Raw genomic sequence first — 15,684 nt, forward strand, 5'->3', positions numbered from 1 at the left:
ATACTACAACAAAACGCCATTGCTGTGTGCGAGTACAGATTAGTAACGAGATGTGGGCGAGACGCTGTGAGACAACGGTACGATTTTTTCACATTGTGTGGCATCACTGGCTTTGTGTTCAGTATGAAATAACACGATGATGGACAGGACCGTCGGAACATCAACGAGTCTCATGAGACACGAGACGACTTGACCTGAAAGTACTCATTTTCACAAAAATAAGACGACACTGAGCATTAGATGAATGTTTTACATTCAACATATTTGCAAGGCTTTCATGAATTTCTATGCCCAATTCACATAATTCTGATTACAGACTCAATCCTCCACAAGCAGATGTCACATTCCAGCTTGTTGGTTTTGTGTTTTCATCTAAATGCGTGTCGCTCTGTATCACAGCGCGGGTTGCGAGCGTACAGAGATCAATTAAGCCTTTTGTTTTCACAGCAAACGGACCTGCAATTACACACACTCATTTAAACACAGCATGTGAATATGATGTAGAGCTGAGAAACCCCACTGATGCAAAGGAATCTTAAATCACTGCAGATGGCGTATGTGTGTGTGTGTGTGTGTGTGTGTGGACAGGAATAAAGGAGGATGTGGACTCGTTTAGGAGGATAATCTGTTTCCTGAGCCATTGTCACTAAACGAGACAGAATCTGCTTGTTAAGGGAGGGTTTGGGTCACACATGCTCTCTGAGCCTCTATTTAGCAACACAAAGCCTACAATTATTGCTGTCCATTTGTGACTTTGCACTGTAATTTAGCTCGGAGAAATCTCCGCCAGTTGCTGCAGCTCACAGTAACAATGGCTCTGTCCTTGAAGGCTCCGTTTCCGGCTAAGATAATGCCGTTTGCCTTTCCTTTTTTACGCTGCTGTCACCTCGTCTGCTCTGTCTTCTGTATCAGTGCGCGACTGCCCGACGGCATCACATAAAGCACCTTGGCCATGAGGCAAAATCCATGATGAAATTACGTTCAACTCCAGGGCAATCAGACACTAAGAACCGCTTGTGCAGTAAGAGCGCCTGTTGACGGAGCGGCGTGACTCGCAGGAGACCCGAAACGGGTCACGTACAGAATCCAACACCTTCCCGGGGTGTCAAAGACAAGCGGTCTGATCATAAAAGTTACACAGAAAACAAGTACTATCTAGAATTAAAAAAAAAATAACAACCTTCGGCACAACAAATTGGGATCAAGTTGGTCTCGGTGCGGGACTCTCCCATTCTTTTTTTTGTCTGCACTATGTCTGTACTTTCTGCACTGGAAGCTCCTGAGACCAAGATGAATTCCTTGTGTGTGTAAACAAACTTGGCAATAAAGCTCTTTCTGATTTCTGATTCTGATAACAGCTTCAAATAACCAAATGAACACATCTGGCATCTTGATGATGAACACATACTGTATATAACGTACAACAACTATCACTCAACAGAGCAGATGGAGACATTCTTCACAGTATTTCAATCTCTGTCTGCTAGGAAGTGATCACACATCTTCTGGTCATTTCAATGCAGTACAGGCTGGTCATTTAAATGGGATTTTAACTATTATCTTTCTTCATAAGCGCTAGGCAATCAGTAATGAGTGGGACATAAATGTGTGCTGATATTGCTCAAAATGTCTAGTTAGATTTCTCTGGTGTATATATATCACTAAACTCACATCTCAACGATCCATCACTCTCCTGCTGTGTCAGTCCACGAGTGTGACACACAGGATGTCTGCATGCGTTGAACAAATCGCATCTCATGCGATACTGATAACGTTTTTTTATAATGCCTATTTATGTACATTATGTACAATGTACATTCTCAGTATCCTTTAACAGCTCTGAAGCACTGAGATCACATGCATCCAGCCATCTATTCATTCTCCTGTCCTCTGTAGAATCGAGGGAATGCTGGAGCTTATCATGTAAAAACGCCGGACAAACAACATTTTATAAAAAATACAGTAGAAGAAACGTTGTTGAAGAAAATATCGTAGAAGCAAATTTAAGGAGTTTTGTGTTGTTTTGTAATGCAGAAGGACCGTGGCAATGCACTGCTTTAAGTGGCCACAACCAACTTTAGGCAGACATTTAAACATTTTATGGATTTTCAAAATGTCTGAAAGCATCTACCTCCACTAGTACAGCCAGCCGTAGCAGCAAATAACTGTAATTTGTTCTTCATGAATGTCAGGAGCCCCACACACCACCATCACTGCTAGCAAACAGCACAATTCCGAAGATCTTGAGAGAGATGAGGAGAAATGTTCAGACAGCCATGAAAGGTCTGAGAAGACAAGAGATGCGGAGGTATTGCCGGAGGAAAAGAGAAACAAAAGACAAAGAGAGAGACCGGAGAGAGCGTGTCGAGGGATACGATTGACCACGATGCCAGAGGGATTATGGATCTTTCTTTAAAAAAAACAAAAATCAGTTAGAGAAATCAGAAAACTAGGGCAGGTAAAGCTCCAGATAAAAATAATAAAAGTCAACTGTGAGGGAAGTTGAATGAAATCAAAACACTGCCAAAGTCTGAACACGGATTCTGAGAAGTTCCTGCTTCCGCAGCCTAACCGTCACGTGAACGACACGACAGCCATGCGTGCTAATCTGTGAATGACTAACCAGCGACAGCTTAATTTTAACCAGCACAGGAAATCTTGTCTGGCGGAGTGAATTCATGACACACAAAAACACAAAAAGCAGATTTCTTTCAGATCAGCAGAATGAGAGAGAGAGATCCTCTGCTTCAGCTTCAGACAGACACAAATCAATGCCTGACTAACCCGAACTGTGATGCTCTGGCAGATGCACCAGTTTCTACAGTCATTATCTTATATAAGCACTGCAGAAAATCTCTACAGCTGTCAACAAGTTCTGTTGTATACTAAATAGTAGTCAATAATATAATAATAGTCAACTGCACGTACACACACACACACACACACACACCCTTTCTTACGCTGAACAACTTCCTTCTGCCACGGATTCAGTTGTCAGTTGACAGCTGAGCCCAAGCCTCCGTTACTAATTTGTCACTTTAGAACTAGTAACGAAGGAACACTGAGTTGCTTTATTGAAAGCTTATTGTGTTACTGTATTGAAAGCTCAGAGTATTATGAGAGAGAGATGGACTGAGAGACTGTGATTACCTGCATCTGATACAGCATTCATTCTTCCGTCCAATCTCATTCACATAAACATTATTAATCAATAATGATATTTAATAAACAATAACAACAGCCATCATAAAAGTTTCTACGCGATTCAGTCAAAAAAAAAAATCAAAGGCAGCACTCTGACATACAGCATTAAATTAAAATAAAATGTAATGTGATGAGATTTCTCTGGAACAAATAAAAGATCAAAGACTGCCTGTTACATTTAACCAAAACAAATTCTACCTCATGTTTAACCACTATAGAGACATCAGAGCCAGTGGCAAATTCGAGAAGATCTGGCCAAGGTGAGGCTGCTCTCTCTGCAGATTCATGAGCGTTGAAAAGCTCACATCTACGAAAACATCGAAGCAAACTGGTGAAACTGTTCCAGTGTGATATTGGTGAATATCTCACAGGTGGAAAGACCTCTCAGCCAATCAGGGACCAGAAAGAACTGTTGAATGTAAATATATATTACTATTCTATTTATACTACAAAAAGACACAGAATAGTGCAGAAATATGAGAATTTAGATGCACCTAGCTTGTCTTTTGAATGATTCATTAAAAGAAATAAATCATAGCAGTCATCTGCCTCAGTCTCGTGGACAGATCAGACTGTAAATAATGTGTGTACAGTGATTGAGGTGTCAGGAGTGATTTGGAGGATGACACACCCGTCTCACCCTCTCTATGTCAGTCGGTCGACGTGGATACGAAAAGCGCCTCACATTAGCATTTCACATGTGTAAGTTCAGAATTCTGCACACGCTCCTTTCCCTACAGTATTTGGTGTTATTATGTGTCAGCACTGATCTATTTATCTGTCACCGTCTCGCTCTCCTGCCTAAAATCTCATTAAACGAATGTGATGTTAACTCAACTCAATGTGTCCATCTGAACAGGGCATTCAGAAATTCTGTCAGCCTGATTCACATCTCTGTCATCTCACCAATGTCCCGCGTCTGGAGAGGATGAATGCAGGTAAGTGACCGTCACCGTCCCTGAAGGAGACAGCATGTGTTCTGTCTGTCTCAGTTCTTCTGTTGAAGGAACGACATTACCTGCAGAACCCACACGAACGTAAATGGAGGAAGACACGTAATGGTGCTGGGCTCACGATTTGACACCGTCTCCTTCCAATCTCCTTTCACTGCGGATACAACAACGCAGACCTGAAGAGCAGCGAAACACAGCTCAAAGAAGAGACGGTGGGCAGAGAGAGAGATGAGGAGAGGCGTGAGCGAGGAGACACACCGTCGACCACGACACAGAGCGTAATTGAGTCTCTTAGTGGCCTGAGAAGGCTTAAGCCCGAGCCGTCTGCCTCCATTCACGATCACTGAGGTGAAGCCGTGCAAACACACACACAAGAAGTGAGGAAGCATGTGAGTTATGAGGGCTTCCTGCTCCAGTCCATTCGTCTGCGATCACCGCAGTCACAGGCAGAGGAGGACAGCGAGGATCTCTCTTACACAGCCGATATTTGCTTATTTTAGTGACTGCCACAAGGATCCACCTCAGGTGAGGAGTTCAGCACCACGACGGTACACAGTACAGACGTAATTGCTGAGGGAGAGCAAAACTTTCACAAATGCCGGAGCAGGCGAAGTCGCTCTACGTAAAAGCAGAAGGTCACGAACGCTCGATCAGCTCCAAACCCTGAGAGATACACAAAGCGAGTTGTTTATAAATCTAATTCTGCTGCTGAAGAGAGAGTCACGTTCATGCAGATATTAAACGGCACATAAAAATGAGCTGCGCTTGGTTTGTGGATTTTCAAGTTTCTTCAAATTCTGAAAACTCTAGGCAGTTACTTTACCTCTAAAACGGACTGCGAATTGTTCAGTAAGACAGAGAGACACATTGATCCCAGGAACAAACAGCTCAAGAGTCCACCATGAGAACTCTCTACTCGACGGCTAACCGCAGCCGGCTAAAGTGAATTTGAATTGACTGGTGTGGACTGGAGCAACTCAAGAGGAAGATGATTTGATTCTGATTCCTGCCGTGACCATTACGCTATAGGATTTCTGAAAAGTGAAAAGTACAAATCAACAGCTCATCCATTTTCAAGGAACGCTATCGTCATTCCCAATCAATACAAACAGGCTCAGCGGATCCTGCACACAACTGACACAAAAAGAGAAATAAAGGCCATTCGGAGACGTCGCGCTCACGTTCGGCGCTGATTCCATTTCAAAGAGATGAAGAAGAGTTAACCACATTAAAGTGCTCAAATCTTCGAACTTTACAGATAGCATAGAACTGCGATAACTCGGGGTAACCTCATTCGTATTTACCGTAAAGAATGTAAATGTACAGTCTATATATAGTCCCCAAACGACTCAACATCTGCGCGCAAATAAATCTACAGCTAGGTTTCTGGTGTCTGGACAGTCTGACCAAAACCATCGATTCAGTATGATGTAGAATTGTATTATTCGAGGGAATCATGTTGGCCATTTATGTAGCGTGGAACTCCTGCCCTGTTACTTGGAAGGCTCAGCTGAATACAGATAAGACTTCCTTAGACTAACGATAAGCATTCTCTAATTGAGAGAAATGATGTAATATCGATCTGCCGCACAGCCCCGCGGCTGTGACATTTACCAAAGCGGCAGCGGTCGACTGCAGAGAGACGGAAAATGGTGCGGTTTGTCAGAGCGGGGGGGCCTGCAGCTTTTGCACAGTTACATAATTATTAGTCTCGAAAAGGTTCTGTGCACTAGAACATGAATGCCGGCTAATATGCAATGCAGAAAAGATACAATTCCGCTTTAAAATAGTCCACTCACTGTAAACAATGCTTATATTTACAATGAAATATTAACGCGTGTTGCCAAAATCTGCACAATATTTACTTTTTTATACATTTGACGAGAAAGTTCTTTATCTAGGAACTTCATCGATTACATTTAATGCGCATTTAAGATCATGGACGATATGAGAATCGAGTTCAGGTTTTAATCTAGACAGATAAACAAATGCAAGAAGTGAAGTCAGTGAATCGGTGTCAGTTTCAAAAGCCAAATGTTCTGTTAATGTTCTTCTGGGTTTTAACACTGTAACCTCTTATAACATAAAAGCAACTCCTGTTCACACGGCCCGAGCGATCTGAAGCAGAACTTGATCTGTAAAATGCAAAACTAGATCATCCAATTCACTGGTGACCCACTTGCCAAATGCGTTTTCGTCTATTCTCTGGCAGTCGTGCTCGGCCCTTGTTTTGCCTTCTCAAGTGGTGCATTGAGACGGAAATGAAAGGCTGGTGGTGCTGCCATTTAGCAAGTGAGTCACGCAGCGTTCGATGGCCATCTCTCGTGCCCTGATGTCAGATCTCGTAGCTAGAACTGCATGTCAGGAGCCATGGCTTAAAGAGGAACCGCTGGAGCTGTTTGAGTGTTATTACATCCGGGAGAGAAAGAGACGCTCGTGAACAGATCTCACATCTATAATCACGCAAAAGAAAACATTATTGTGCAAACGGCTATAAAAGCCTGTTTGTGTGAGCAGCTCGTGAAACTCAAAATGCCAGACAGCCAATACGGCCAATCGTGACTAAACGAGTATGACTGAATGCCAGTGATAAATGGCCTAAAATGAACCAAAAGTTACCAGCATTTTGAAACATTTTGCTACTAAACTTATCAGGCCCCTTCAGGACATGAACCGGAGAACACTTATCCACTTAACAAGACCAGTCTCAATGACAGACATTTAGGACACATTTTTGAAAGTTACAAACACAAATTCTAGCATCAAATGACCAGCAGGTGGTGCTCAGGTGCTCTCGGCTCAAGCACCTGATGTTTCCAGACCAGTTGAGAAGAAAACAGGTGAAACTGTAAGCTGTCGGTGGTGAGATGGAGACTCCAAACAACAAGCAAACGAACACTCACACGCTTCATTCTGGTCCACTGCCGGAACAGACGCAGACCATTTTACGTCAGCGTAGTAATATATCCAGCTACAAAATACATCAGCTTTCACAGCCAGGTAATATCAATGGTTGATCTTAGCCAGAATACACCAGTTATGAACTAAAGATAAACAGGCTCCAAATACTGTAGTATCAAGGAAAAATACATAGATTGAATTGGATTTCTCTGTTTGGTTGAAACAGATCTCTCTGAAACTTCAACAACTACCAACTTGAATAATTCATCCAAAAAACATCCTTATACTGACACTTCAATGTCAGAAATGTAATTTCTGCATCTTACAGATACTTTACTGTGAGAACGTCAAGATTTTGTGTCATGGGACCAGTGACGTCTCAGAGATCTTCCATTTAAGAGGCCAAAGTGCATGCACCTGCACTCTACTGTTCCACCCTGGACGGAGCTCAAATGCTCACACACACCAGTCCATCTACAGTTCAGTCAAACACATCTGCCTAATCACTGACACCACATTTGCCTCCCTGGATCCTTACTAAGTTTTTTCTCCATTATCCGAACAACACAGTAAGTTTTTCGTTCCTTGCCACAGCTGCTTTTGGTTTTCCATGCCAGAGGACTGGAGATATTATGTACTATGTAGAATGGGTTATGTAAAAGTATTATGCCATGACTTTCAATTAACTCCTTAGTTAAACTGCTTAAGGTTGAGTGATAAGATCGATATTTTAACCCTGTCGTTTATATGCATCATTTACCCAGCGATACACATCACTAAATAGTAATTAGGCTTGTCATTACGCCAAATTATTATAAATTGAACAAAACCTCACAGGTCACATAATTTCCAACATCGGCACATAATGAATTAACAAGTCAAATTAATGAACAAATTTTTCAACTGCTGTACGTCCAACCTTATTAGCATACATACAGCACTCTCACGTAAAGCGGCATAAACTACACAGATCTCCACTACTTTGTTGTTTATATTGTGACAAAATGTAAACTACATTATATCATTGCACACATGACAATATTAACATTCTCAACGCACTCTTCACATCATGATTTTCTGTAAAGCTGCTGAAACAATATGTATTATGAAAGCACCACTGCTATGAAAGCAAAGCACTACTGTGACTACACAGAATATTACAATCCCATCAACACTCGCGTTAGCCCGAGCTTCTCAAAGTGCGACACCACAACCGCCGATTTGTGCTGCGTTTCAAGTCTAGTCTTTCACCAATCATGGTTTAGTGGGGTTATTTCCACGAGTCTGCAGTGATCTGAGCCGGGTTAGTATTTGTGAAGAGCGTCATTCATGTTCACTCATTCGAGTCGGCGTCTCTGACACTCATTTAGCCGCAAACGACCATGAAATGTGGCACATAAAAGCTCTATTGTTTTACAAAGGTGCGATTCTGACACATTACACAGGTGATCAAACACAGCACAATCATTTCAGCACAGCACAGAGAGCCATCCAGAACGACAACACACACTCTCAGACGCGCTCACAGACACATTCACACACACACACACACATTTACACAGACACTTACAGACACACACTCACTCACTCACTCACACACACCTACACTCACAGACACACACTGACGCAGACACACACTCACAGACACAGAGAGACACGTAAACACACACACAAACAGAAACACACACACACACACACACAGAGCACAAGGTTACTGCACAACGCATTACTGTATCAGTCTATAATAAACGCTGTTCTCACCCAGCTGCAACTCCATGACGCTCATCTTATTTTCAGACGGATAGAGGATCTTGGGAGGCTTGTCAGTCAGCGGTGCTGTACGAGAAAACAAACAACAAAACAAATGATTAGTTGCATGTCAGTGCTGTCCATCTGTCCCTGATAGAGCTGCAGAGTTACACATTAAATACTAAACGACAATAATTCGGCTGGACATGTATTGGACATGTATAGCTTGGATCTCCACAAAAACAAATCACCAAATCAACAACAGTAAATCACTTTCTGAAAGTAATTCGAAGCTTCAAATGTAGATTAGGTAACTCCATATTTCACCCCGTCTGACACTCACTCATTCTCTCAACAGGTCACAGTGGACGAGCTACTTTATTTTGACCTTTTCTGTTCTCTGACGATACAGTTTATTAAATATAGCCACGCGCGTCGGTAATAATCACCTACCGATCTTATCGATGGTAAAATTGAAGTTATAGCATAGCATTACATTTGAAATCACCTACTCCACTGTCTTCTTAAAACATTGACCCAAACTTTTACATTATATTTTTGGTATCAGACTTTTTTGGCCTACACATTGAATCACATAATTCACACTTGTTTATCACCTTATTCCATAAGTGAATAGTAACCCAATTTAAATCCACAACAGAACCAAAAACATTTAGACACAAGTTTTAAACATTTAAAATGACATTCACACATTGCATTAAATGCTAAAAAAGATATTAAATGTATTACGTGTTAAAATTATTTAAAATGAACCTGTGAATAATATTTACACAAACATGCTTTCTCTTAAACATCATGAACAAAAACACACCAAGACACATCTTTCCATGTGTTTTGAGCTGCAGATGTAAGCGTTGAACGCAGGTGTGACACGTGTGCTCACGTCTAGTCAGGGCTCAGAGAGATACACGGGAGGCCAGGCCTTCAGACGGCCAGCGAAAATCAGATCGGTCTGCGTCTGAATTCACTCAGTTACGCGCATGTGTGGCATTGACTGTGTACTCAATGAGGAGTTTCAGGAGCAGCGGATAAGTACTGTAATCTGACTCACCGCACCAGTTCAGCAGTTTCATTGCTTCCAAAATGACAGCTGGATCTCAAGGCCAGATTCACATTTGAAAACGCGATTAAATGTTGTTAATCTGTTTTGCCGTTCGCCAGGATAAACGCTGACTGGGGTTTGTGGTTTCAGGCATTGTGGCATCTTCTACGAGAGAGATCTGTTTTCACTTTCTTCATTTCGGTGATGTTCAGAGAGTGAGATGCTAGTCGAGTTTCTCCAGCATCACTGTGATGTGTTAGTTGATATGACAGAGCTTCACCTTTGTGAAATTACTCTCCACCATTCGGCCGTAACAATGACAAATGCAGGGACTGTCCTCTGTACCGTAGTAAAGCACACAGGATGACTTACAGTAACCCACACCAACTCAGATCAGATTTGAAACACCGCCTTTGTAAATGTTTTTTTTTTTTTTTTTCCATCGATGTGCGCCCTCTACACAGAGAAAATCTCATGATCCTAGTGAGCTTCTTCACCATGAAATATGCATTGATTAGTTTGTTTCATGTAAAACTGCACAGAAAGATTCGGTTTGCGTGAGCTTCTGTTCAACAGCCAGATGGAGACACGTTTTGATTTGGCACGAGGGAGCAACCCAAAAGAAAACCCGAGAAACGCAGAAAGCAAAAATAAACAGTTTTCAAGTGGGAAAACAGATTTTGAGAGGGTTTGTAGCATTTCGAGCCGTTACACGCGGTAAACTCACGAGCTGCGTTAAGATGAAAGCGTGAATGTGTGTGTGTGTGAGTGTTTGAGCAGGTGAAGTGAATGACAGCTGCTCTCATTTCCGTCTCGGTGAGGCTGAATTTAAACCGTGGGAATTTTGATGAAATGTAAACCGTCTGATCGTTCATCCAAAATCCAATTTCTGCTTGGGAGAGGCCGCCGGTGACTGCTGCGTATTTGGGATCATTATTCTGTGCGAGAGGTTCAAGAGAAAAAATAATGAATCGCTGGGCGAGATATTTGCATGGCTGTCTCTCCACAGAAAGCCGTCTTCCCTCTCTCTCTTTCTCTGTCTCTCATTAGCTCTTGTTTCCTCAGAGATTAAGTCTGTCCTGTGTGTATGTGCTCAGCAGGCACTTTATTAGATACACTTTGGCTGGAAACGCTCCACAGAGACGCTGACACGCCGACGTAACAGAGACACGCGCATGAGAGCCCCCGAATTCATCATCATGTGCATCAAAGCAGCTTTAGATGATGAGCTTTACGACCGGATGTAGCTTGACCAGTCGAGAGCATATGGTCAGTAACAGTACAAACACAGACCGCAGCATTTAAAGATGCTCAGTTAATACAAAGAGCACAAAAGACAGCAAAGACAACGCTCTCGTTCAAAACAAACAGAAATGATGGAGCTGATTTTTGGCTATTACACTGAAGATTTCAGACTAGCTATGCTCTTCTTTAGTCATTGGCTAGTTCGATGTCATTTTAAGAGTTACATCCTTAACAGCATAAAATTTCATGGCCCCCAGAATATTTTGTTGTATGAGTATCTGCAATATATCCAAAAAAGAAAGAAAGAACAGAACATCTACTAATGCGTTATTTTTCATCAACACTTGAATGTGGGGAAGTTCCATGAAAAAGCAACTTTTTGAACAAAAAGCTGAAAAATGGCGTTTTTTCAAAGACTACATTTGAATGGGATTCAGAACGATAAGAAAAGACAATGAGTCGATCGCTTCCTACGTCAACATTTCATTTGATAACGATAGGCAGCTTCGATTTATATGCTGTTCAATGTTTGACGATCGTGCTAGCTTCTATGTAAGCAACGCTTTGACTGCTTGGATCAGGAGATGCGTAATAGCACCCCCTACCTTTTAACACTGAAAACACAGAACAGTTTCCAGAAGTACACCAAACGAGCGAGGATCACACGTCACCAGACTTTACAAGCAATCCGATCACAGAAACATACACGCTGTTGTTATGATGTGTGTGTGTGACAAATGAAAATATCGCACATGTCTGATCTGCTCCGACTGGATGGAATCAGAGTCTGAAGCTAAAAAATAAAATCAGAGTCTGTATCTATCCTACACCACATGATTTTCTGTGAAATCGGCAATTGGGCAAAATCTGCGTAGTATATTCCAGCTTTCACATGGATCAGATCTGAGAACGAATCTTCAGCTGATGCTAACATGTTTGTATCAGAGATGAAAGTAATAAAAGCTGATGATCCAGTCATTTTATACTGGACTACAGCTCTGTGCAGAAACATCACACACACGATCGATACATCCTCACCTCATAATTACAGCGAGAAGCGATCCCTGTGGCCAGATACACACGAGTCGTCTCGTCCTGTTGACCTTTTTGCTAGTCGCACCCGTGCGAAACCATCGCTGCTGTAATTCTGCGTGCCGTAAGTCGCCGCCGCGGCGCTATATGGCTAATCACGGCGAGGGCGAGAGCGCTCCGCTCTGGGGGGTCTCTTTAAGAAATGTCAGCACTGAGACGGGAAGGAAATTGCTCTCTGTACGGCTGCTGAACATCACAGGCTTCCAGCCAGGCCCAGAACTGAGCCTTCTGAACGTAATCCACTTCTAAACACGCCACAAGCCCATTCTTTTGTTCCAGTTATGAGCGACGCTGTTGGGGTGAGAGGCTGACATCTTCCTCCGGAATATAATTGGGTCCCACTGGTTGTGTAAATTAGCAAAGGGGCACACTAAGAAGAAAGTTTTGGCAACCAGCGGAGAAGGTGCGATAAAGCAGCTGGATTACACTGTGTTTTTCTGTTGCCTTGTTTTTTTCTTGCTTGTTAGTCTGTCGCTTGAATCGAACACACTAAAAAAAGAGCTGATCATTGACATGCATCAGAACGCAGATTCACATGGGTGCAACACTCGCTTTCAAGCAACCGTATCTTTGGTTTCTCTTTTCACAGAGGACACAAAACGCCAGTCAAATGTTCCTTAGGCTCTCATGAAGACCTTCAGCTAAATGAACGACTTCTGCGTAAACAAAGTGACTTCAAAAGTCGAGGGGTAAAGTTTCCCTGGATCCCCGGGTTGGCCCATCGACCGGCTATCGAGCCAGCGGAGGAACTTCAAAGGCCTGGAACGCGGCTCGACCCTTTGGATGTGCTCGGTAAATGAACCGCGCGACCTTCAAGAGCTCCTCTTTCATCCGGCCAGAGGATGTGACCCGAGACATACTGCCATCAAAAGCCCTTCAGACGCTTAATGAGAGCTTTTTAAATACCACTGTTAGCATCTGCTCATTATAAACTTCACATTGATTAATTTATTTTAATTAAAAACCTCCTCCAACAGTTCAGAGCCGAATATGAACACACAACGGCTACTAGACGTGAACGAACGAACCGGCACGCACATCGCGCTTCGGGAGTGAGAGTCAGGAGACTGTAGAGAGACGCTGGCTTTCAGACTCGCCAAGCGGCCGCTTCACGCGGAGGAAGGCCCGTCTCAGGTACATTTAGCTCTGTATCTCTCCCACAAAGCGGCGGCTCCAGCTAATCTCCTCTGAGAAAAGGGTAAATAATGAATGCGTGTCTCTCTAATTAAAGAGCTCAGTCGCTCCCGGTCACGCATGATTACGCCGGCGCACTCAAAGAATAGATCTGAGCGCTGGCCCTCTAGAAGTCGCCCGACGCAGCGAGGACGCATTGTTTGAGCGCTAGCAGAACACTAACGTGTGTGAGCGAAGCCGTCTGACATTTCTCTGCTGATTAACTTTAATACCCTCTGTCAACGGCCGCTCTGCCTTACAACAGCGAACGCTATCAACACAGGCGAGCCGCGGCTGAGCGTGATGATTACAACCTGAACATCCCACTTAGTGCGGCCACTTGACATTCTTCCAGAGCGGAAACGTGACGGACAACTAAAAATCTTAATAATGTTGCACTGACTGAAGGGTTACAGTGCGACTAGTTAACCCGTCCGTTAATGCCGTGTTTGAAAAAGAACACAGACAAGCTGATCAAGCCAATCACTTGAACATATTATTGGGATAGGGAAAATGACCATCCTGTAATCATTTACTCACCCTCAAGTTGTTCCACAATGCTATGAGTCTCTTTCTTCTATTGAACACAAAAGAAGATAACCAAATTGTTTCTGGTTCCCACTGACTTCAATAGTATGTAACACAAGTCAACGGCTGCCAGCAACTGTTTGGTTGCCAACATTCATCAAAATATCTTCAACAGAAAGAAACTCATACAGGTTTGGAACAACATGAGGGTGATGACAGAGTTTTAATTTTGCGGTATTTAAAGGGGACGTCGGATGCCCATTTTCCACAAGTTGGTACGATTTTTTTTTTATGGTCTTCATGAAATGTCTATGACATACTTTTTGTTAAAATTCCTCAATAGTCATGTAAAAACAACACCCCTTTACCATGTCAAAAACAGCTCTGTTCACAGCGACCCGTTTCGGTGCATTTCGGCCTCTTTGAACGCTAACAAGCTCTGCTCACCCCGTCCCTCTCTTCTGTGGAAGAGGCAATTTGCAAATTATCATAAAAAAATTAAAAGTGTGAGACTTGCTTCTTCTGGAGGTGCAGCTGGATCACAAACAGTGGGTACTGATCCATCCTTGACTTTTAACGTTTTAGCAAAACCTGCCTTGAATTGTCCCACGTTCAGAAACCAGTCTGGAGTAAAATGATTTGCACAGACATAAACAAATGTAGGTATATTTGGCGCAGGTGGCGCATTACCAATTAAAAACAAAACTAATCCACTGCGTCCTCAGTGGGTCTGATGTTGGGAGAAAATGAGGGCTCTTATGCTCACTTTTACATCTAACTACAAAATGCCTGCATTGCTTACGAGGCATCGTCCTGCTCAGAAAATCTAAACGGCCTGATACTTGAGACTGTTTTCGAGGTTTAAAAAAAGAAGTGAATGCATATTTGTCATTGTAGAGTGGTTGTGTTCACACACTGCTAAGACACATTTCTTTGCAAACACCATGTAAAAGTGAATTTTGCATCAGACATCCCCTTTAAAGAATGGTGGGAACCGAACATTTGGAGCACTTTGACTTTCATTGTGGACACAAATTTCTCCAAATATTTTCTGCATATACACAAAAGAAAGCAGGTCAAACAGGTTCTGGTCAAACAGTTCATGTTTTAATCGATGAACTATCCCATTAAGTGATACAAACACTTATCATAAATTCTGCAGAATAAACACAGAGTTGACTGCAAGCAGCTTAAATTACAACTTACAACCGAGTCGTCTTTCTAACATGGCAGCAGAGGGTTTAATGAGGAGCTGAACATCAGTGCAGTTTTCCGAAGCCCTCGTGGTCTATCATTAGAGACGCTGTGGCTTCTGCTCACAGTAATGGAAACACTAGGTTTCCACCTGCACAAGTGAACTTGTTATAAGCTGCCCGTGTTCACCGCGCTCGTAATTCTTGACTGGATTGTGCGATCTAATGTCAACCGCTCCTCTACAATGCACCAACATGAACGGCGGTGATCAGAAACTACAGAGGTGGTCGTCTGAGGACTGAGCTGTCAATCGCATCACGGGCCGTCAGGCGGCTTATCTTTGCTCCATTTCAAAAGTGGCTGTTTGCTAACGAGCCAGAAGTTTCCTTAAAAGGAAATCCATCACGATCCCCTGGTGCAGCCACTTCCTGTGTAAGGTAAGGCAACATAATTAACTTACAGCCATGATTTAGCCCTTTTAAATGAGCTCTCTCCTTTTTCTTAATTATTCCACCTGCTTTGACACTGTGGTTAACGTCCCGTTTCTCCTCCGAGGGTTCCTCTTCGGGGACTCCAGGGCGT

General features: G+C 42.8%; 1 protein-coding gene across 8 annotated transcripts in view; it reads right to left on the reverse strand.

The window, feature by feature from the left end:
* The window catches only part of il1rapl1b (interleukin 1 receptor accessory protein-like 1b), a 133,792-nt gene that overhangs the window by 37,219 nt on the left and 80,889 nt on the right, over window positions 1-15,684 (reverse strand). For all 8 annotated transcript variants that reach the window (XM_051123458.1, XM_051123456.1, XM_051123460.1 and 5 more), the window contains one exon: window positions 8,820-8,894. In XM_051123458.1, the coding sequence (XP_050979415.1) occupies window positions 8,820-8,894 (75 nt within the window). The remainder of the gene's footprint in view (window positions 1-8,819; window positions 8,895-15,684) is intronic.

Source organism: Labeo rohita, chromosome 11 (genome assembly GCF_022985175.1).
Source record: "Labeo rohita strain BAU-BD-2019 chromosome 11, IGBB_LRoh.1.0, whole genome shotgun sequence".
Taxonomy (NCBI): domain Eukaryota; kingdom Metazoa; phylum Chordata; class Actinopteri; order Cypriniformes; family Cyprinidae; genus Labeo; species Labeo rohita.